The sequence below is a fragment of the Mus caroli genome, chromosome 6, assembly GCF_900094665.2.
Source record: "Mus caroli chromosome 6, CAROLI_EIJ_v1.1, whole genome shotgun sequence".
In the NCBI taxonomy this organism is placed as follows: Eukaryota; Metazoa; Chordata; class Mammalia; order Rodentia; family Muridae; genus Mus; species Mus caroli.
Window position 1 is genome coordinate 110,913,858 of NC_034575.1, and position 23,401 is coordinate 110,937,258.

At 47.9% G+C, this 23,401-nt stretch overlaps 1 protein-coding gene across 3 annotated transcripts; it reads right to left on the reverse strand.

Moving 5' to 3' along the window:
• Window positions 1-832: 832 nt before the first annotated feature.
• On the reverse strand, window positions 833-23,393 carry Efcab12 (EF-hand calcium binding domain 12). Of its 3 annotated transcripts, none has more exons than XM_021164721.1 (9): window positions 22,639-23,393; window positions 13,477-13,931; window positions 12,345-12,530; window positions 10,089-10,245; window positions 7,599-7,795; window positions 6,314-6,527; window positions 4,774-4,924; window positions 2,511-2,567; window positions 833-1,345 (listed from the first exon to the last, which is right to left on the reverse strand). In XM_021164721.1, the coding sequence occupies exons 1-9, from the start codon at window positions 22,985-22,987 to the stop codon at window positions 1,090-1,092; spliced, it is 2,022 nt and encodes a 673-aa protein (XP_021020380.1). In that variant the 5' UTR covers window positions 22,988-23,393; the 3' UTR covers window positions 833-1,089. The 3 variants fall into 3 exon arrangements, with proteins under 3 accessions (XP_021020380.1, XP_021020381.1, XP_029334339.1); XM_021164722.2 differs by having other exon boundaries at window positions 888-1,345; window positions 13,477-13,904; XM_029478479.1 differs by lacking the exons at window positions 7,599-7,795; window positions 10,089-10,245 and having other exon boundaries at window positions 888-1,345.
• Window positions 23,394-23,401: the final 8 nt, after the last annotated feature.

The following is a 23,401-nucleotide window of genomic DNA, read 5'->3' on the forward strand; positions in this document are numbered from 1 at the left end:
TGGTTGCTGGGATTTGAACTCTGGACCTTCGGAAGAGCAGTCGGGTGCTCTTACCCACTGAGCCATCTCACCAGCCCTGTTTTGTTTTGTTTTGTTTTAAGACAGGGTTTCTCTGTGTAACCCTGACTGTGGTCGAATTCACTCTGTAGACCAGGATGGCTGGAGATCTTCCTGTCTCTGCCTCCCAAGTGCTGAGATGAAAGGTGTCACCACTGCCCAGCAGAATAAATTAAAATTTTTTCAAACCTTGTGCAAACTCAGACACAAGAGATACCACTGGTGATCTTGACAGTGGCTCCAGGAGGTGGGGATAAATGCTGAATTGGGTATGCTGCCCCAACCCTTGTGCTTGCTGTAAAGGGGGAGTAGAGACCCAAATAAGTAGAGTGTCTTGTCTGGAGTGGCTGGATCACAAACAGCGGGGCAGGACTGTTGCTCTCCTGTGTCTGTGTCTTGCCCTCCCTTCCCAAATGCTGCTTGGCCTACAGGCTATGCAAAGGCCAATGGAACATGGAAGTGTGTGGCTAATGGCACCTTACAGAGTACATTACATAAAGAGAAAGGCGAGTGAGTGAATTATACAGAGGCCCATGAACTAGAGAGTATGGCTCTGATTTCTGAAGACTCACAGGGGTTGGGGGCCTCAGTCTAAGGGTCTCCCCAGCTGAGGGCCTGCTACTTCATTTAACAGAGGACACTCTTGCTGTCTGTTGTGTCCCTGTAGGCATTAATGTCCCAGGATGAGAGGTGGGAGGTGTCCTGGGGAATCTGTCTCTTACATACTCACACCTTCAAGTTTTCCAGCCCTTAAGCAGGAAATCACATGAGCAAGGCTAGTTTAGTGAAGGTTAGTTCAGCTCTAACCTAGTTTATTTCAAAATGGCAGAGGTCATGGCAGATAGGAAAACAGCATGTGTGTATGGACACATCCACACCCCACTGGACACTGTGGCATCAGGGGACACATCCCCAGACCTTCCCTGGGAATGTTTTGGCTTTTTTTTTTCCGTATAGCTCTTTGGTATCTCATGTCTGCAGCTGGGGGCTTCTGGCTGCACTGTCTTCTGGTCCAGCATCCTGCAAGCCACTCTAGTTGATGGAGTACACCTTGTTTGCATCATAATAGGCCTGGGTCATATAAGAAAAGTTTTTCATGGGCCACCAGTTCTTAGAGTGGTAGATGGCAGGGTAAACAGGGGGCTTGCGTTCCACACAGCTGAAGATCGCCAGGCTCTGGTCCTTGGCCACAGTGGGCAGGTAGAGCCTCAGCTTGTCCAGAAGGTGACCGGGCCAGAAGTGATTGGGATGGGTGCCTGAGGGGCTTAACCTCTGCAACTTCAGCTTCCTGGAAAAGAAAAAGGCATAGGGAAGGTTGCTGTGGCAGAGGGACCAGGCCCAGGGCTCCTTCTCAGCAGAGAACATAAGCCGTGACCACTCTGTCCAGTGTGAAAAACACTAAACTCCTCTAGTCTCCTCACTAGTGAGGACCTGGAGAGCCAGAAATCTCGAGATCATACAGTGAATGAGTGGCTACGTGCCTAGGCACTGGTTCTTTTTTTTTTAAAGATTTATTTATTACATGTAAGTACACTGTAGCTGTCTTCAGACACACCAGAAGAGGGAGTCAGATCTTGTTAAGGATGGTTGTGAGCCACCATGTGGTTGCTGGGATTTGAACTAAGGACCTTTGGAAGAGCAGTCGGGTGCTCTTACCTGCTGAGCCATCTCACCAGCCCTAGGCACTGCTTCTTAAACCCAAACTTAAGGCGTGTGCCATCCTAGCTCTGGAGTAGTGGCTCTCAACCTTCCTAACGCTGCAACCCTTTGCCTCTTTAATACAGTCCATGTTTTGGTGACTCCCCAATCATAAAATTATTTTTTTCCCAATTCATAACTGTAATTTTGCTACTGTTAGGAATTGTATGTAAATATCTATTTTCCAATGATCTTAGGTGACCCCTGTGAAAAGGATGTTCAACTCTCAAAGGGGTCCAATGTTGAGACCAATTTGAGAACCAATGTTCTAGAGGACTCGCTCCGCCCCTCCCCCACCCCGGCTTGGCCTGGTCCTTTTGGTGCTGGGGATAGAATCCAGAGCCTCACTCACGCGTTTTAGGCTAATACCCAGCTGCTAAGCTACAGCCCAGCCCCACGGAGGCATTTGGATTTTGGGTCTGGTATCTAGTTTCTGGGGCCAGCCTCACTTAGCTATGCTTCAGATGTGGGACTGTGTGTCAGGGTCGTCTCCTATAAGCCATATGTCTAGAGTAACTCAGGCTTGTTGGTGACAATATAGTTGAGTTCACTCCCGGGAGGCTCCAGAGCAGCCATGCCAGGCACTCTCTGAACACTCTTCTGTTGCCCATTAGGCCCTTGGCGTGAACCCCATGATAATGCTGGGATTTTGTTCAATATGCATAGGCCCCAGAGTTGCCTCTGAGTAGAGGAGAGGCCGGCCCTCCCATCCTCATCCCCTGCCCTCCCAGCAGACACGAAGGACCACTACAAACCCAGTTAATTCCTCGAAATCGTCAAAGTGCATTTTCTTCATTTTTTTTGATGTCTTCCTACCAGGGAATAGAGAGAGGTATCGTTAGGAAAGAGAAACTCCAGGAACCGGGCAGTGGTGGCACATGCCTCTAATCTCAGCACTTGGGAGGCAGAGGCAGATGGATCTCTTGTGAGTTGGAGGCCAGCCTGGTCTACAGAAAGAGTTCCAGAGCAGCTAGATATACACAGAGAAACCCTGTGTCAACAAAACAAAACAAAAATAAAAACACCAAAACACCAAACCAAACAAACAAAAAAAGAAACATCAGGAAAAGTGGGCTTTAGAGATGCATTTCTGAGTCTCAGAGCAGAGCTCTGAACGTTTTCCTTTTGTGGAGGCCCTAGCTGTGTCTCCTACTTCTGGCTGGTAGGGCGAGGAAAACCCTGACGTTGGTTCCCTTTCTTCATGGGATGGAGGCCTCTGAAACAGTTAGATGTGTTCAGCAGCTGCTAGATGCGGAGCCTGACTCCACTTCCCTTGCCAGAGGCCAAACTCTGTGGGGCAAGCAAGATAAAAGACTCACCCTCCATACCCTGGCCTGCTTGGCAGACTTCCCTAACTGACCACTGGATTCCTTCCCAAGCCCGCCCACATCTGGCCTCAGAATTCTGGGTTTTTTCTTTTGATACAAAGGATTGAATTGGGCCAGGCAGTGGTGGCACACACCTTTAATCCCAGCACTTGGGAGGTAGAGGCAGGGGGATTTCTGAGTTCGAGGCCAGCCTGGTCTACAGAGTGAGTTCCAGGACAGCCAGGGCTACACAGAGAAACCCTGTCTCAAACAAAACAAAACAAAACAAAACAACAAAACAAAAACAAAAACAAAACAGAAAACAAAGGATTGAATTGTGAGCCTGTCCACTCTCTACTCCTAGCACCTGGCTTCAGGATCTTTTACAATTTAGTTCCTACAGGTGAGAGAGAGTCAATGTGCCTCCTTTAGCTAAGGGACCTTTCTTTCTCTTTTACAGATGTGACTGGTCAAACACAAGGAAAAATCTCTTTGCTGGGCACCTGGCATGCACAGGGTCTAGTCCAATTCTCCTGGCAGTTTTCCAGCAGTGAATCCTGAAGCTGCAGTAGTGAGCTGTCTGCTCATTCACCAGTGTGCTCCTCCCCCTCCTCCTCCTCCTTCTTTTTCTTTTCGAGACAGGGTTTCTCTGTAGCCCTGGCTGTCCTAGAACTCACTCTGTAGACCAAGCTGACCTTGAACTCAGAAACCCGCCTGCCTCTGCCTCCCAAGTGCTGGGGTTAAAGGAGTATGCCACCACGCCCGGCCCTTCTCTTCCTTGTACCCCATAGGCTTATGTATTTGACAACTTGGTCCTCAAACCCACTTCCTGGGTTCATGGCTTAGTAATTGGTACCAGCCAGCCACAGGTTAGAAGGCCTATTTCAGAGGCCCTCTAAGCTACCACTTGGCTGGATCATACTCAGCACTTTGCAAACCACAACTGCTGTGGGCCTAGACTGGCCCTGTACTCAGAAACATAAGAACAAATGCAAGGAAAAGCAACAGCCACACTGGCAGTGCTGAGGACAACCTGCGGCCCTTGTCAAGCCCTCTGTGTGTGTTAGGAGTGCTGTGTCTACTTTATACATGAAAGTGCTGAGGTTTGGAATGCAGTAACCTGCCTCTTGACCAGACAGCATCCACTGCACTGTACTGCAGCCTGCCCTGGGCATTCTGCCACACCACACCACACCACATTCCACCTGACCCCCTGCGGGGATGCTATCTCATCCTCCCCTCAGCAGTCACCACTGATGCTACTCTCAGTGGTTGCCTTCTGATTGGCCCACATCCAGTGGAAATGGAGGGGGAGTGACTTTGGGTCACTTCAAAGGGGGATAGTCTAATGGTTAGGGCAACATTTTGTTTTCCCAGGGGCTACCAGCCTGCCTCTTGTTGGAAAATGAATGTGCCTGCCACAGGGTGGCAGCACAGGGAAGGGACTAGTCCTTGTCCTTTGCAGAATTCCTCAACTTCTGATAACAGGGCAGGATAACACCCACTTTGGCTCTTTCCCACGGGCCTTATGATTATGTAAGCCTGTGGTCAGGAGGGGAGCTATGTGAACCTAAGATATGCACTGAGGGTGACATTTTGGACTGGCCAGCCAGAAGTGACTAGGTAGGGACACAGATACTGGCGTAACCCGACACTACATGCATGCCAATGTCCCAGCCACAGCAACTGAAGGGACAACTTGAAACTCAGCTTGTCTCTCTTCTTTCCCCCATGCCTGCGGGGGCTCCTGCGTGCAGCCAGGCTGTAGACAATCCTCTGGTCTATATAATAGCCTCCAGGCTGCCGGATTGGGCGGACCTCTTCTTTCAGAGTAATGATCTTGTCTCCTGGATACAGCAGTGCTGTGGGCAGAAGCAAGGAAGACAGCAGAGTCCATTAGCCAAAGTTACCACCTACTCTAGGGCCACGTGGAAACTATTTAAAACAATTCCCACTTNTNTTTTTTTTTTTTTTTTTTTTTTTCTGAGCTATCAAGATGGCTTGGCAGGTAGAGTGGCAAAGTGTGTATGTGGGGGCTAGAATATAACTTTGTGGAGTCGGCTCTCTCTCTCTACATTTATGTGAATTCTGGGTATTGAACTTAGGTCATTAGGCTTGGTGGCAAGGGCCTTTTTCCACTGAACCAGCTCACTCCAAACTCTGTAAATATATGTTTGTTGGTTTGATTATTCTCTCTCTCTCTCTCTCTCTCTCTCTCTCTCTCTGCTACTACTCGACAGAGAGACAGACAGAGACAGAGAAACAGCAGAGAACACCCCCATCCACACGTGGAGCTCAGAGGACATCCTGGAGGAGCGGGTTTTCGTTTTCTACTACATGAGTCCCAGGGATTGAACTTGGGCTATCAAGCTTGGCAGCAACGGCCTTTGTCTGCTGAGCCATCTTGCCAGCCCAACTTCTTATTTTTAGTTGGTAGTAGGTTCCTTGGAAATTGCAAAATATACTAGGATATACCGTTCCCCTGAACTCTCCCACAGTTCCTCATGATGCACCATGGCGTACAGCTGCAGCTCCGTATCAAAAGGGACCTCGGAGGACCCCGCTCACCAGGGGACAGAGCAGGGAGACCAATTTGGAACAGCAAATCAGGATGGAGCTACTTAGCAAGCTGAGGTTGGAGGTGGGAAGAATCAAACTACACTTCACTAGGTTAATTAGTGTGTGTGCCTGCATGAATGTGCGCGCGTGTGTGTGCATGCATGAATGTGCGCATGCGCGCGTGTGTGTGTGTATGTGCCTGCATTAATGCCTGTGTGTGTGTGTCTGCATGAATGTGTGTGCATGCATTTGTGCGCTCGCACAAGCCAAGTATGAAGTCAAGACATCATACTTGATAAGCAAGAGTTTCCCACGGAGCGCCACTCCCAGCCCTTAGAGCTACTTTGATGAGTGGGTAGGGGCTTGCTTCCACTATTTTGATGGTGGTTTTCTCATTGTTTTGAGTTTGTCTCATAGCTGTGGAGGGGGTGTACATGTGGGGTGGACAGATGGGTAGGTAAATTACATGTGTGTGAAGGCAGAGCTCCCAACTCTCACCCAAGAAGCCCATGTGTCTCAGAGCCTGTGTCCTAGGAAGCCCGCCTAGCAGCCAGGACGTCTGCCTTTCTTCCTCCTCCTTCCCAGTGTTCCCATCAAAGGCCACAGTGGCTTGGCTAGGTACATGGATAGGGTAGCCACTATCAGGGCCAACTGCACAATAGCCAAGGCTCTCCCTTGAAGCAAGCCCCTACCTCTCATGAGGATCTCTTCAGTCAGCGGGAGCCCGTAGGCCTCACAGAGTTCCCAGCACTGCAGGTAGACCAGGAAGTTATCCCTGCGGGTCACATTGAGCAACTCCTCCATCTCCCCAGAGATGGTAGTAGGCAGGCAGTGATTGTCAAACTCTTTCGTCCCAGATCGAACCAGCCGGCAGTTCTCCATGTATTGAATGGAGGGGAGAGAGAGCTGCAGAGAGAACAGAAGATGCTCTGTCTTGTGTCTTTGTGACATTTGTTTTGGCCAGGAGGCAGCATCACACCTTCTCTACCTCCTCAAAGAGGCCTCCATGAAAAATAATGTGTGCATAGCGGGGCTTCAATTCCTGTTCCAAAGCTATCAGCTTAGAGGAGCAGCATGGAGGTCAAGGTTACCCCCTCAGGGGCACTGAGCACTTGGCTCATGAATCCTCAGAACAAGCTCATACTGGGTGTGCCCATGTGCTCTGTAATGTGTAATATCTATAAAAAGGCACAGTAGCAGTAAGTGCCCCAGGGGTGTCTTGTTGAAAAGTGATATTTGAGTCTTTGGCTGCAGGGGGACTCTAAATCAGGTAGATTACATTTGTGTGTAATCCTGAGTCACATTGCCAGTGCAGCAGTGTCATCGCTGGCTGTTGAGGGTTTTGTTTTTGTTTTTGTTTTGTTGTTTGGTTTGTTTATGTGGGTTGTTTTGGGGTTTTGTTTGTTTGCTTGCTTTTGAGACAGACTCTCGTCGTGTGACTCTAATGGTTTGTTTGGAGCTAACTATGTAGACCAGGCTGGTTTCAAACTCACAAAGATCTACCTGCCTCTGCGTCCCAAGTACTGGGATTAAAGGTCTGTACCTCATTTGTGGTATTTGAGACAGAGTCTTTCTATATAACTCAGGCTGGTCTCAAACTCATAGTCTTTTTTTTTTTTTAATTTTTAAAAAATTTTATGTATTCACCATTGTTCTCTTCAGACACACCAAAAGAAGGCATTAGACCCCATTGTAGATGGTTGTGAGCCACCATGTGATTGCTGGGAATTGAACTCAGGACCTCTGGAAGAACAACCTCTGAGCCATCTCACCAGCCCTCAAACTGACAATCCTTTTACCTGGACTTCCTGAGTGATTGGATTATAGAGGTGTTTTGGCACACCTAGCTGACTGTACAGATGACAGACAAGGGCTGAGGGCGGTGAGGCCTTCCTGAGGACTCCTCAGCTAGCAGGTGTCAGTGCCAAGTCCTAAACCCTGGCTTGCCCCCCACCCAAGCCTGTGCTAGAGAGGTACCTTGTACTGCCTCCGCCTCTCTCGGTACCGTCTGCCCACATCCTCCATGTCTTCCTCTGACATGGGCCGCCCCTCCATCTTTGTATCAACCTCAGGCACCTTCAGCAGATCCATCTTGCGAGGCTGTGAGGGTGAAGTAGCTTGCTGCTCTTTAGGGCTGTGCTTCAGGGGAGTTCTCTTTGCAGACAATTTGTAATCTAGGGTGGGAGGGAAAGATGAAGGAGGGACTAAGAGGGCAACCAAGCTGTGGACCTCAACACGCGATGTCAGTGGGCAGACGTTCTTGTGCTCCTTATCCTCATGTCCAGCCAGTATCCGTCTGAGGGGCATTGTAAGTTTGTCTCCTCCATTGCTATGAAGCCCCACATCTGCACACCCCACACACCTTTCCTGCACCTTTCCCATCCTCTGTGACCATGTTCCCACCAAGCGGCAAACAGAACTCTTATAAAATGGTAGCTGGGAATGGTGGAGCACACTTTAATCCTAGTACTCTGGAGGCAGAGGCAGGCAGATCTCTGTGAGTTCAGGGCCAGCCTGGTCTACAAAGTGAGTTCCAGGGCGGACAGGGCTGTTACACAGAGAAACCCTGTCTTGAAAAACAAAAACAAACAAACAAACAAATGTAAACAAGATCAACTCAACGCAGTCCTGACTTCCCAGGGAACACACACTAAAAACAGACTCCTTTCCCTAGACCACAAGCACCAGTGGGAATCTGCTTCAGTTGTCAACCCACTAGTCACCCTCATCCATGCCATCCTCATCTACTGTATCTCAAAAGTCCTTGGCAGCTCCACCTGCCTTGGATGCCCTTTCCAGACCCTGACTGTGCACCAGGCACTGAACGGTCGGCTCAGGGCTCTGCCCGACTATCATCCTGGCACTCTGGCCAATTGACTCCAAGGCAACCATCTCTGTGGGCAAGCACCTTATCATGTGTAAACTGATGAAGGCCAGGCTTGGGCTAGTCCACTGCACTCTCACAGTTCCTGTAAGTGGGCCTATTTGGAAGACACTGCCAAATGGGGACCAACGAAAGGATTCTGACACCTTGCCATGGCCCTGGTGGCAGCCTCATGCTGAGGTGAAATCTTGGCCTCCCTTCCTCCTGAGACTCCAGACAAGCAGCTCATGCTGCCAGCCCACATGGTGCCCCTTTCCTCGGATTCCAGGGCCCCAGATGCTTGCTCCTTTTAGACAAGTCCACCTGTCTTAGCAACTGCCACCCTCCAGGGTGGCATCTGACAATGCTGAAATAACTGCTACCTGACTTCAAATCAAGATAAGAGGAACTGTGCTTTAGTGACTCCAGCCAGCTGTGAGATCACAGCAGCTCTGGACAGTCATAAGATTATGGAAGGAGCAGAGGGGGAAAGTGCAATCTACGAGGTGCTGACCCTGGGCCATCAGAACTGTGAGGGTGATTGGGTTTCCTGGGTTCTGATGTGTCAGGGACCCTCATGGGAGTGGGCTGGGCTTGGGTGCCAATGTGTCTGTAGGACAGCCACAGACAGGAAGTCTGACATCTAGAAATGGGGAATACACACCATGCAAGAGCTGCCTAAGACACATACCAGGGAGGATGTTACACACTCTTGGTGTGGCCATTCACCCTGACCCTAGAAACCCTGCTTGGGCTTGGCACCCCTGCAAGAAAACCCGTCCACTACTTCCTGGCAACTTTTATTTCATCTCAAAGGAGAGAGAACCCCACCTGTCCCTAAAATGTGTCTGAAGTTAATTTCTTGCCAGCCTGGTGGATAGGGGCAGAGCAAGACCTATTCATTCCATTTAAAGAATAATGTTGCTCTATTTGAATGGGAGCTGGGATGGGGAGTGTTGCAACTGTTTGTTTTTTCTTCTTCCTATAACAATAATAAAATTTTTAAAAGAAAAGACAAAGGCTGAGGGGGTGTAGCTCAGTTGGTTGAATGCTTGCCTAATGCACAGAACCCAGAGAACCCATGATGACAGGAAGCCCAAAGCAGCTAACGCCAAACATGTTCAGTTTCTGAGCAAGAGATTTCAGTTAGCCTCCCCACCTCTCTCTCTAATAAACTATTCTGTATCCCACACTGACCTCAAACTCTCTACACAGCCCAGGATGTCCCGCCTCCATCCCGACCGCTAGAATTGTAGAATTGTAGACATGCAACACAAAGCTTAGTTTATGCTGTGCTGGGAATAGACTTCCAACATGCTAGACAAGCACTCTACCAACTTCTCTACATGCCCAGCCCTCCATTTTGTTTTAAAGCAATAGTTCATGACCCTCTAAGGACAGGGGCTGGACTTCATCTTTGAATAGACAAAAGGGCAGCTGGGCCTTTGAGAAAATATCCATCTCCTCATTGGTCTCTGTGTCTGGAAACTCCAGAGCTTGGCAAACCTATAGCAAGTCAGAGAAGGAGGAGCCACTAGAGGATGTAGTGCTGGAGAAAGCCAGGCTGGTTCCCAGGGCGGGGTTTGGGGGTGGGGGGCACGCACACTCCTTGGCACTAGGTATGGTGCTTTTCTGCTGGGCCAGCGACCACTGCTTGTAGGTACTGGCCAGGGCTTCTGTGGTGATGGCGTTCTGCTTGCCAAGAGAGCCGAGGTAGATGATGATGTCCTCCAGCTCTTGGTTCTTCAGAGGAACTCCTACCTGAGGAGGCACAAGAAGTTACCAAGGCCCACCTCCTCCTTACCAGCAGGCTGGGCTCCACTCTTGAACTCCCTGCTATGTAGTGCAGAGCCCTTGTCAGGCCCCTGATGCATTCTGGAATTTATCACACCTGACTTTTGCACAGGCAGCTCCCTCTTTCTGCCTGAAAAACTCCTATCCCTCCTTAAAAACTCAGGCCAGATAAGCCTCTATCTTTACACAGTCTCTTTCAGTTGATTAACATTCTAGTCAGGAAGAAAGCCGTACATCCATCATTATACACGAGGAACAAGTACGCCCTCCTTGACTAAAGTATTAGAAATCCATACTTTTTTATTTTAAGGATATGTTGGCTAGTCTTGGTTGTCAACTTGACTACATATGGAATTAACTAAACCCTAAGTAGCTGGGTATACTCGTGGAGAGGTCTTTTTTAATTTGGGCCACACCTTCTGCAGGAAGCCAACGTGAAGAAATGGATGGAGGAAGCCTTTGCTCTTTCTCTGCCTGCCCTCACTCTCACTGGCAAATCCATCCCTTCACTGGCATTAAAGGCTACCTCTCCCTTTGGGATTTCAACATATACTGAAAACCAGCTGAGACATCTAGACCAAACAACTACTGGATTGTTGGACCTTCCATCTGGATACAACCACTGTTGGACTAGTTGGACCATAACCTGTAAGCTGCCCTAATAAATACCGAACATACACACATACACACATACATACATACAGTACATACATACATTTTTTAATCAGTTCTGTTTCTCTAGAGAACCCTGGCTAATACAAAGGACAATAGACATCTTTGGAGGTGTGCTGTACTTACCCAGAAACAATGAATGTTCATAAAGCCAAGTTTTAAAGGAAACGTGATTATGAGCATAATCATATCTCCATTCTCTTTAGACAACAGTCGCTGCTTACTTAGCTGTCCTTGGGTCAGCTCAGAACTGCCCTGGTGCTAAAGAATTTCATACTTAAGCATTTTTTAAAAAAAGATTTATTTTTATTTTATGTGTATGAGTGTCTTGACTGTATGTATGTAAGTGCACCACCAACATGCCTAGTATCCACAGAGTTTCAAAGAAGGTGACAGATACCATGGAACTGGCGTACACGGGATTGTGCGCTGTCATCAGGTGCTGTGAACTTCGGTCCTTTGCAAGAACAGTAAGTGCTCTTAACTGCTAAGCCACCTCTCCTGGCCCAGGATTTCATTGTTAAACTTTTTGTTTGTTTGTTTTAGTAGTTGAAGACATTAACTTTTTAAAAGGGTTTTGAGGGTTGGGGACTTAGCTCAGTGGTAGAGCAGTTGCCTAGCAAGCACAAGGCCCTGGGTTCAGTCCTCAGCTCTGAAAAAAAAATGTTTTGGATGTTCACATAATTGTATTTCATAAAAATGTTTGGAAATTAATTAGTTGAAAGTATAAGTCTGGATATATATAGTTCAGTAGTAAAGAGCTTGCTGGTGTATGAAGCCCCAGCTGGAGAGACAGCTGTGGGCGAGAGGGCTGGGTCAGCAGTTAAGAATGTATGCAGCAAGCCGGGCGGTGGTGGCGCACGCCTTTAATCCCAGCACTTGGGAGGCAGAGGCAGGTGAATTTCTGAGTTTGAGGCCAGCCTAGTCTACGGAGTGAGTTCCAGGACAGCCAGGGCTACACAGAGAAACCCTGTCTCAAAAACACAAAAACAACAACAACAAAAAAAGAATGTATGCAGCTTATCTTGGGTGTGTATATGAATGTCCTGCTTGCATGTGTATCTATGCAGCCTGTGCATGCAGGGCACTTGGAAGCCAGAATAGGATGTTAGATCCTTTGCGGATGGAGTTAGAGGTGATTGGTAGTGGCAGTGTGGGTGGCTCAGAACTGAGCCTGGGTCCTCTGTGAGAGCAGCCAGGCTCATAACCCCTGAGCCATCTCTCCAGGTCAGCCTGGTGCAGAGGTTGTTTTAAGGCTGTGATCTGACAGTGGGTCGTGCCATGTTTCCTAGTGTGGTTCTGCAAATAGGAGGCGGCATGCCCCTCAGGAGTGCAGAGCCTGGGGAAGGGAGGGAGGGCCATACACCAAGCCCCATTGAGAAGCTCATACTTACTGCCTTCAGAGCCATGAGAAATTCCTCCCTGGAGATGCGCTGGTTCTCGCCCCGCTCCCCCTTGCTAAATATCTCTAGGATCTTGATCTTTCGACTACGAAGGTAGGCGTACATGTCAGACAGGACAGGGGGCTTAGGCAGCCGCAGCTGGGGTGCAGCTAGGCGGACATGTCTGAGAACTCTGTCCTAGAAGAAGCAAGAGTGAGGCAGATGAGGAGGACCGCTTAGATGTGCATATCCCTACCCCTCTTGTTAAAGTTCAAGCTCACTTCGAAGCCCAAAGATGGTCTGAAGGTCAGGATGCACTGCATATATTTGTCCTGTTCTCAATGTGGCCATACTGAATAAATCTCCTTTTTTTCCCCTGTTCTTACTAGGGTACTTTCATTGACTTATTGAGGATGGGTGGCTGACCTTCCATTCTCAGTGTAAAAACCATGGTTCCAAGTTAGGCAATGACATCACAGGTGGCCTTCCTCCTCTCCCTAACCCGATAGCCTTGATCTTCAAATCAGCCCACAAGCACTGGTTTATCACTTGCTCACGCCAGCAGACAGGTGTCCATCATCAAGACAGACTGCTAGTGTGCCCCAGACAGGGTGCTTTGAAATCACATCCACGTGGTCCCTGACTTTCCCCCTGCCAAGATGGACTCTTTCTATTCCCATGGTGCGGCCAGGACTCAGTGGCTCATCCTGATACGACGCAGTAACAAGACCAGAGCCGAGTGTGTAACCAGCACTGACTCCCCTTCTCTCCATACTGGAAGGCTCCCTTTGTGGGCAGCTAGCCTTCTTATTGTAGGCACTGAAGCCATGTGAACAAGCTTGGGAGGCAGAGGCTATCCTCTGTATTGCCCTGCAGTCTCTTGATATGGAGACAAAGCCTTTTAGATTCCAGAATCACAGACACAGCTGTATAGAATGATAGTCATTTGGTTCTTTTCTTTTTAAAGTCACTCTGGAGTATTTGTTATGCAGCAATAGATCACTCATACACTTCCCTTTGGGGACTCGGTTTTGCTCCTCTGTAAAATGGGGGTAAACCACTTTGTCGTGTCTAATCCAAGGAAACAAAATGACAACAACTCCCCTGACGCCTTCAGCACCTTCTGGCCATTAGGACTTCTCACCTTGGCTCTCCTGATTGAAATCAAGGTATGTTTGGGGGTTTTCTGCTCCTGGCGAATCATGGACAGAACCTTGAACTCTGATGATGTGATGTTGGGCTTATTGTCCAGCCATGTCTTGACATCACCGAATGTCTCCAGCTGCCTCCGAAGCTTTGCCCTCTGATTCAGCCAGACCTTCTTGTCCACTGGTAGCTCCTGGGTGTCGCTAGTATCCAGAACTCTGAAGCTAGGCATGATTGGGAGGGGAGCTTCAGGCGGGACTGTGGGTGGGGCTGGCACTTGGTCCTTTGTGCCAGGCACAATGATGATCCTCCTGCGGCTCTTTGGCAGACGGAAGTCTTTCTGCTTCAACCGCCTGAAGCAATGGGCAGTGACTAGCTCAGGTTTGAAGACAGGAACCTTGCTGGGGGTTTCATCGAGGTCATCATCTATGGAGGTGAAAGAGTGGTAGGACCCTTGGGAGAAGAAGGTTACAGGGTGAGTTCCCTTTTGGAAGAGAACTAAGAAGAAATGAGGGAAGGGGCTGTTGTAGGAACTAGTTGTGTATCAGGGTGCCTGGTCCCTGGCCTGGCTGCATCACTGCATCACAATGGCAAGGAAAACGGTGTTAGCTAACATCACCTGCACACATCCACGGAAGACATGAAGCCAAGGGCTTTTCTACAGTCTGATTCCTATTACACTCTGCATGTGCTCCAAAGAATCCACCTCATCCTGTCTGAGCATCCTAGGTATCATAGCACCCTCTGGTGGGGGCAAAGGCTCTGAGCCAGAGAGCTTGGGTCTAAGTGCTGGTCTGCTGTAGAAAGTATTCAATCTCCAGCAGGGGCTTCTACCCTGCCTTTGATTATCCTCTTCCCAGATAAAAGAAACACAACCTTTATATTTATAACGCCTCAATCAGCACTAGAACCGGGTAGATATCCCATCAATGCTATTAGAATCTACGTTCCCTTCAGTAAACCAAGTCATAATTTGCCATGTTCCATCTGGGTAGCTCTTAACTCCAACTGTTTAGCCCTCATGGTTATGTTTTTATGATTCACCTACCCCATGGCAGCTTCCTCCCCTCTCCACCTTCTTCTCTTTCTTTCTTTTTTTTTTTTTAAGATTTATTTATTTATTATATATAAGTACACTGTAGCTGTCTTCTGACAGACCAGAAGAGGTCATCAGATCTTCATTATAGATAGTTGTGAGCCACCATGTGGTTGCTGGGATTTGAACTCAGGACCTCTGGAAGAGCAGTCAGTGCTCTTAACCACTGAGTCATCATCCTTCCATCCTCACCTTCTTCTCTTTCTCTCCCCATGGTTCTCCTCTGACACTATGCCAGGGAACCCCAAGCCCCGCCTGTGTCTCTTCTGTCCGGCTATTGACTATCAGCATCTTTATTTAACCAATAGTTTTAAATTAAGAAGCCAGGTCATGTTGAACATTTGAATTCTCTTATCCCTGGGAGCAACCAGGCCTTGGGGGACAGTATTACATTACATTATATTACATTACATTGGACATTACAATATATAGCAAAAGGCCAAACTTCAACACTGTTTCCTGCTTAGCCTGTGTTTCAGTCTCTTCCATAAGATGGGGATAATAGTTACTAATTTATCAGGTGATGGAGGTATCAGAGTTGCTTTGTAGTCAGTGTGCTGTTATATATGTATCCACATACACACATACATATACACATCTACATTCACTACATATAAGTTCTCTTCTTCATGGTGCTAAGACTTGAACCCAAGGCCTTATGCTTGCTGCAGTACTGTGCCACTGAACTATGTTCCTCCGGCCCCAACTTATAATGACATATCAGGTAGGCGGGTGAGATGGCTCCGTGGATAAAGGTGATTGCTGCCAAGTTAGACAATATGTGTTCAATCCTTGTAACCCACATGGTGGAAGGAGAGAACAGGCTACCACAAATTGTCCTTTGACCACATGGCAAAGGCATCATGGCACAGGCCCTTCTCTACCTGCTGAAATAAATAAATGTTAAAAAAAAAATGAGTTGTAGAGATGGCCCAGTTCTTTCAGAGGATGTGAGTTCGATTTTAAGCATCTTCATAGTAGTGAACACACCACCTGCAACTCCAGTTACTGAGTCTGCTGCCCTCTTCTGCCCTCTAAAAGCACTGCACGCACATTGTTCACAGACATACATGCTGGCAAAACACCCATCTGCATAGGGGCTATAGCAGACTCTGTTCTGCTAATGGAGACAGGCACCCTGGAGCCAAGCCACTCTCCTCTCAAGAAAGGACTGGCTGGTTAGTCTCACAGCTAACCTGCCTTTTGTCTTTTGTCTCATGCTTTTCTAGAACTTGTAAGTCTGCACACATGTGTGCATGCCTGTGCGCACGCACACGTGCACACACACACACACCACAGGAAGAGAGAGGGAGAGAGAGTGAGAGAGAGAGAGAGAGAGAGAGAGAGAGAGAGGTATTTCCTCTTTCCAGTTTGACTAACTTGTAAATAAACCCTTTTTTTTTTTTTCTTACTGCTGGGTTGTTTCTTAACTTGCTTTGGTACACAGGAGTTCTCAGGCAGCAGGTTACAGACCTGAATACCTGGTGACAAAATCTACTTTCTCATCATGAAGCCTTTCCCCAGACAGCTGCAGTTCTCAGTACAAGAGGTCCCTTATCTACTCCCACACAGACTTACAGGCTATCCAGTTTTTCCTTCCAGTGGCCCAAGCTCATTTAGGCCCCTCCTGTCCCCTCTGTGATGGAAGGAAGCCCTATCCTGTCTAAAGTTTTGCTACCTGCTGCTTCCTCTGCTCTGAATCTTCTATCCTCTTCTTCCTATTCCTCCTTCCCCTCCTCTTCTCAGCCTTAGACCACGCCCCAGCTCACAGTTGGGGCCCCACGGCGACTCTGCATACCTTGACCCATATGTTCCTCCATGCCACGGTCACCTTCATCTGTGCTGGCTAGTTTTATGTCAACCTGACACAAGCTAGAGCCCTTATAAGAGAGAGAGAGCCTCGCCGGGCGTGGTGGCACACGCCTTTAATCCCAGCACTTGGGAGGCAGAGGCAGGCGAATTTCTGAGTTTGAGGCCAGCCTGGTCTACAGAGTGAGTTCCAGGACAGCCAGGGCTATACAGAGAAACCCTGTCTTGAAAGAGAGAGAGAGAGAGAGAGAGAGAGAGAGAGAGAGAGAGAGAGAGAAAGAGAGAGAGCCTCAACTGAGAACATGTCCCCACCAGACTGGCCTGTGGAAAAGTCTGTGTTGTGTTTTCTTGACTAGTGATTGATGTGGGAGGGCTCAGCTCACTGTGGGTGGGGCCACTCATGGGATGGGGATGGTTGTCCTGGGTGATATAAGAAAGCAGGCTGAGCACGCTACCAGGAGCAAGCCAGTAAGCAGCACTCCTTCCATGGCCTTTGCATCAGCTCCTGCCCCAACTTCCCTGGATGATGGAATACAAGCTGTAAGATGAAATAAATCCTTTCCTTCCCAAGTTGCTTTTGGTCATGGTGTTTTCTCACAGTAATAGAAAAGTGACTAAGACACCACTGCGTGCAGTCTGGGCCGCACACTGGTAGCGCTCACACTGTTGGACACTTTAAAGGTCTCCAGCTGTAGTACTGTAAACTGGGGCATGGCCTGTCTTGCTTCCCACATTTTCTACTGGCTAAACTCAGTTCATTTAATAACTGCCCTGTTTGTGACTCCTGGTGCAATGCCTATGTTTCTCTAGTAAAAGCTCCATGAAGACCACACCCTTGCCTATGACTCTCTCTCTTTTTTTTTTTTTTAAGATTTATTTATTTATTATATGTAAGTACACTGTAGCTGCCTTCAGAGACTTCAGAAGAGGGCATCAGATTTCATTACGGATGGTTGTGAGCCATCATGTGGTTGCTGGGATTTGAACTCAGGACCTTCAGAAGAACAGTCAGCGCGCTTAACCACTGAGCCATCTCGCCAGCCCGCCTATGACTCTCTTATTCTCTTCTGGAGTCTTGGCTCCACCATAGTGCTTACATGTAATGGGAACTCACTAAACAGTTCATGAGTGACAAGATGCAGACATAGGGTTGGTGCTATGACTGGGCACCTTTTTCAGATAGGAACACTGAGGCTCAGAGAGGCCCAAAGTCACTGGGTTGATTATTAGCAAAGCTTAATTAGTCCCATAGACAAGTACTTTTGTTTTAGGATTTCTTTTTAATTTATGTGTATGAATGTTTTGCCTGAATGTATGTATGTGCACCACATGTATACAGTACCCACAGAGGCCAGAAGGTGTTGAATTACATGGAACTGGAGTGATGACGGAATTGTGAGCCTCCATGTGGGTGCTGGGAACTGAACCTGGGACCTCTGTAAGAGCAGTGACCTTAACCACTGAGCCATTTCTCCAACCCCCAGAGCCAAGATCTCAGCTATTTGCTTATTCAGCTGTCACTTGATCTTCATGTCTCAAGGCTTTCATTTCTAAATGGTTTTGTGCCACCATCAATCCCCCATCCCTGTGCTGGGGATTGGACAGAGCAATGTAACTGGCCCTTCACCTGCATTTGTACCAATAGATCAGCCTGGTGTACTGCACACAGGCAGCCTAGCTGACATATACTGCCTCCTGCTCCTTCACACAATTATCTCTAACTTACTTTTCAGACCCAGATCAGGTACCACCATCCCTTGAAATCTTCCCAGCTCTTTTTCCACTCTCTCTGGGTCCCCTTACAGCCCCTACATTTAGATCCACCATAGCATGGTTTGAGATAGGGTCTCATCAGGTAGTCCAGGATGCCTTTCTTTCTCAAATTATGGGATGACAGACTTTCACCACCAAGGCTGGTATGGTGGGTTGAATAGGCTTGGGCCACGGAATGGCCCTATTTGGAGGTGTGGTCTTGTTGAAGTAGGTGCGGCCTTGTTGGAGGAAGTGTGCCACTGTGGTAGTGGGCTTTAAGACCCCTCTTTTAACATGTGGTAGCTAGTCTTCTCCTAGTAGCCTTCAGATGAAGATGTAGAACTCTCAGCTACTCCTGCACTATGCTTCTGCCTTGATAATAGACTGAACATCTGCACTTGTAAGCCAGCCCCAATTAAATGTTGTCCTTATGCCAGGCAGTGGTGCACATGCCTTTGATCCCAGCACTTGGGAGGCAGAGGCAGGTGGATTTCTGAGTTCAAGGCCAGTGTGGTCTACAGAGTGAGTTCCAGGACAGCCAGGGCTATACAGAGAAACCCTGCCTCAAAAAAAAAAATGTTGTCCTTATAAGAGATGCCTTGATTATAGTGTCTGTTCACAGCAGTAAAACCCTTCTAAGACAAAAGTTGGTACCAGGAGTGGGGTATTGCTGGGCTAGGCCTGAGCATGCTTTTGTTTGGAAGAATGTGGATTTGGGGACTTTGGTTTGGAAAGCAATGGGAGCCTTTATTTGAGGCTTAATGGGATATCCTAGCAGAAATATAGAAGACTTTGTTGCTGAGAGTGATTTGAACTGTGCAGACCTTGTCCAAGATGTTTCAGTGGAGAAAAAAAAATTTTTTTAAAGATTTATTTATTTATTATATGTAAGTACACTGTAGCTGTCCTCAGACACTCCAGAAGAGGGCGCCAGATCTCGTTACGGATGGTTGTGAGCCACCATGTGGTTGCTGGGATTTGAACTCTGGACCTCTGGAAGAACAGTCGGGTGCTCTTACCCACTGAGCCATCTCACCAGCCCGGAGAAGAATTTTAGTATGTGGTCTAGAGACTCTTTTTCTGGCATTTTGGTGAAGAATGTGACTGCTTTTTGCCATTGTCCTAAGAGTCTGCCTGAGGCTAAGGTGAAGAGATTCAGATTAATTGCTTTGAAAAAGGAAGTCTCAAAAACGGCCTGGTATAAATTGTGTTGCGTGGTTCCTAAAGTTCACCCCTATGAAAAACGTTTTAATGAAAAGGAGCAAGCTGAAAAAGGAAAAATACAAAATATATAGTTCAAGTATTAAAGGGGCACCAGGAAGTAGAATGGAATCAAATCCTGTGTTCTAGGAGATAACAGATTAAAGGAGTGGGACTTTGGGGCAAGATCCCACCTAGCTAAATTTAGGTTCAGGCGTGGTGATACACAATTTTAATCCCAGGAGATTAAAGCCAAGCATATCTCTTGAGTTTAAGGCTAGCCTGCGACAGAGCAAGTTCTAGGTGAAAAAAAAGCTTAAATCCAGGTGTGATGGATTTACACACCTCTAATCCCAGGAGACAGAGTCAGGCAGATCAACCTACAGAGCACGTTCCAGGACAGCCAAGCTTAGGCAGTGAGGCAATTGGGAAACAGAAAGCTAGAAAGAGAACAAGGGGGGCATGTTCCAGCCTTAGCAAGGAGCAGAACTCAGCAGCTTTGGCCATGTGGCTCTGGCTTTAGAGTCAAGAACAGAAGGGACTACTGGGACAACTGATGCTGGTTAGCTGTAGCTAAGAAATTAGTGGTAATTAGGAAGAGACCCGTATCACTGAGGTGAAATCCTCTGGTGTTTTCTGAGAGCACAAAGAAGCTATGTTCTAGAGATAGCCAAAGTTGTACCCCATGCTGCAGCTGGACTTGGTAATGTGTAAAAATCACCCAGGTGGTACTGGTTTTGAAAGATATGAAGGGGTCATAGAGAGCAGCTGAGCCTTGGCACTGTGAGGGACCATGGAAGGCCATTGGTGAAAGTGCAGCCTTAGTTGCAGTTGACAGCACAGGGCTAAGGGGGTCATGCAAAGAAGTTGAGGCTTGGCACCATGAAGAGAGCTTATGAGAGGGTATTGGTGAATTCTAGTTGCAGCAGAAGACCCCAGTATACTGGAGATGCCAGTGCCATGAGATGACCACCAAGAACAGCATCAATGGAGTGGAGTCAACCAGAGTCTAGAGTTCTACAGAGGGCAGAGTTGGAGATGTGGTGTGCCCTTTGGAGGAGCCTGGAAGATCATGTGTGGATCCCAGACATTGGAATAGGAAGCTGTGAATCTAAAGTTGACTTGGAAACCCCAAAATGTTAAAGATGCCAGAGCTCTGGGATACCTGCTAGGAAAGCTAACGGAGTGGAACCTGCCCAGGAGAAAGAAGTTCGTTGCAGTCAACAAAGATGAAAAAGGAGTTGGAGATCTGAAAACTGCTTTGACATCAGACATAGAGATGCAGAGTTTGGAGTTTGCCTAATTGGTTTCCAGTCTCGCTTTGAGGATTACAGTTAAGGACTGGATGAATCTTAGAAGTGACTTTGAACTTTGGACTTTTAACATTGTTGAGACTCCTATAGACTATGGAGACTTTGGAAGTTGGACTAAATGCATTTTTCACTATGCTATGTTTAGGTGTGGCCCCCATAGACTCATATATTTGAACAAGCCTATGGCAGCCAGGGAGTGGAATGGTGGTTTGAGTAGATTTTGTCCAGGGAGTGACATTACTTAGAGATGTGGCCTTGTTGGAGGAAGTGTGTCACTTGTGTGTGTGGGCTTTAAGACCTTCCTCCTAATCATGTGGGAGCCAGTCTTCTCCTAGTGGCCTTCAGATGAAGATGTAGAACTCTCAGCTCCTCCTGCATCATGTTCCTGCCTTGATGATAATGGACTGAACCTCTGAACCTGTAAGCCAGCCCCAATTAAATGTTGCCCTTATAAGAGATGCCTTGGTCATAGTGTTTGTTCACAGCAGTAAAACCCTAAGACAGCTAGCTGGCTTCTTGGTGCTCAAGGAGTTAACTCATTCCTGCTGTGGCCTAAAGCTCTTGGCCCCTGTTCTCTCCCAGGATGTCACACCCACCTTGTCCTCTTTTCTACACTGCTGCTTCTGCTCAGTCACATTTCCTTGCTCCTTACCTGACCCCTGGGTTCCATTCACCCAGTTGCTGTGTGCTCTAAAGGGTAAGGTATTCCTTGAGGTTTCTCTTCCAGCCCTACCCATTCTGAGGTCCACAGTAAGGGTGTGATAATTTGAATAAGAATGGCTCCCATAAGCTCTTTTGTTTGAATACTTTTAGTCACCAGGAAATAGAACTGTTTGAAAAGATGAGAAGGAAGAGAAGAGGAGGAGGGGGAGGGAGAGGAAGAGGAAGGGGAGGGCTAGTTGTAGGAAATGTGTCACAAGGGTGGGCTTTGAGTTTTGTTTTTCTTGAGACAGGGTTTCTTTGTATGGCCCTAGCTGTCCTAGAATTACCTCTGTAGACTAGGCTGGCCTTGAACTCAGAGATCTTCTTGCTTCTGTCTTTTGAGTGCTGGGATTAAAGGCTAACAACCAGTACCTAGTGGCTTTGAGGTTTTAAAAACCCCATCAGGTGTTCTCTCTCTCAGCTTGTGTATCAGGGTATGAATCTCAGCTACTTTTCCATACCTGTCTGCTATCATACTCCCTGCCATGATGATAATGGACTAAGCCTCTGGAACTATAAGCAAGAACCCCAATTAAATGTTTTCTTTCATAAGAGTTGCCTTGAAGCCTTGTCTCTCTTCACGGCAAAGAACAGTGACTAGCCTATCAGGTGTTATCCCAGCCACCCTCTTGCAGGCCGGTGGCCTGCTCACCACCCACTCACTTTTCACAGCACTTCTTTCTAGTGCTCTTCAGGACTATGACCATGCAGTGACAGGCTGAGGCTACCATCCTGTCATTAGAAGAGATGGTGGAGTTGGAAGAGAAAGTGCTGAATTTCCACTCCTGCATGCACAGGTACACTTTCTGATGTCACTGGCTGTCACTGGCTGACTTTGCTTCTGTTTGTACATTCCCAGGAACACAGAGAACTTCACTGTGAGCCTTGAATGCTGGCTAAAACCCCATTTACTGACTCTTGTGTGTTTCCCAGGAGCACCTGCCTTAGGGCCCTCACTTCGCCTCAGAAAACACACTTGTTCTCCTTCCCTGACTCACACCTCAGCTGCTGCCTTCCTTTCTGGCCGTCATCCTGGGCTCCTGTTGTCCTGGTCACTCTTCTAAGTGTCAACACTTTACACCAGACAGCTTCTCCCACTCACCTCCGTGCTGAGTACCCCCATTCCAGCACAACCATGCCATCTTAGTTGTTCTGAAAACATCTCACTTCTATAGTTTACAGGGTCTTAGGTGTCCACGACTAAGATTAAACGTGTCCCCTGGTTCCAGTCTCATCTAACCAGGTCCTCCAGACACTTTCCATCTCCATGAAGAGCACTGTCACTTACCAACGTCTGTGATGGTCAAGCTGAAAGTCACACGATTTTTTCTCTCTTCGGCTTTCTGGGCCTCCCATAACCTGGATGCTTTCGTTTGCTTCCCACTATGTTTGGCCAGGGTTTCTGCCACATTCTGACTGTGTGCTTTGGAAAGGTGGCTAGAAAGACCAGCATTCCACTGCGAAGCATTAGATGGGCAGGGAGGAGGTTTTCGGAGAGCATGGGTCTTCTGGCATCCAACTCTTCTTGTTTGTTTGTACCCTCCACCTCTCAAATTGCAAACCTTTGCCACGAACTTGTTTGGGGACAGACAGCTGACTGTCTCTTCTCCAGGTCTCTTTTTCAATATAGAACGCATTGTTGCCCAACTGAGAAATATGCAGGTTCCCAGGCACAAAAGCCTGGCTTTGATTCCAAGTCACGTGACTCAGCCGGGTTCTCTAGCTAGGTCTGGTCACGGCATAGGAATCCAGGCCGTTTGTGACCTTCTGGAACTCCCTATCCCACAATGGAGACGGCACAATGAGGCTTCCAGCCTATCCTGGCGCTCTCCAACAGCTCTGCCTCCCGGAGCCGGAGGATTCCTGTAGATGGCGTTATGGAGTATGCCCCCAGCTTAGCCATTTGGTGGAAATAAGCTTCAGGTTTTGCAAAAGGCTGCTCAACCGGCTAAGAGAGTAAGCCTCTGTTGCCATGACTATAGATGCCCTACACCGATTGGCTGAGCACTCCCACTTGCAAGAAGGAGGCGGGAGAACCTTTCTTCCCTTCC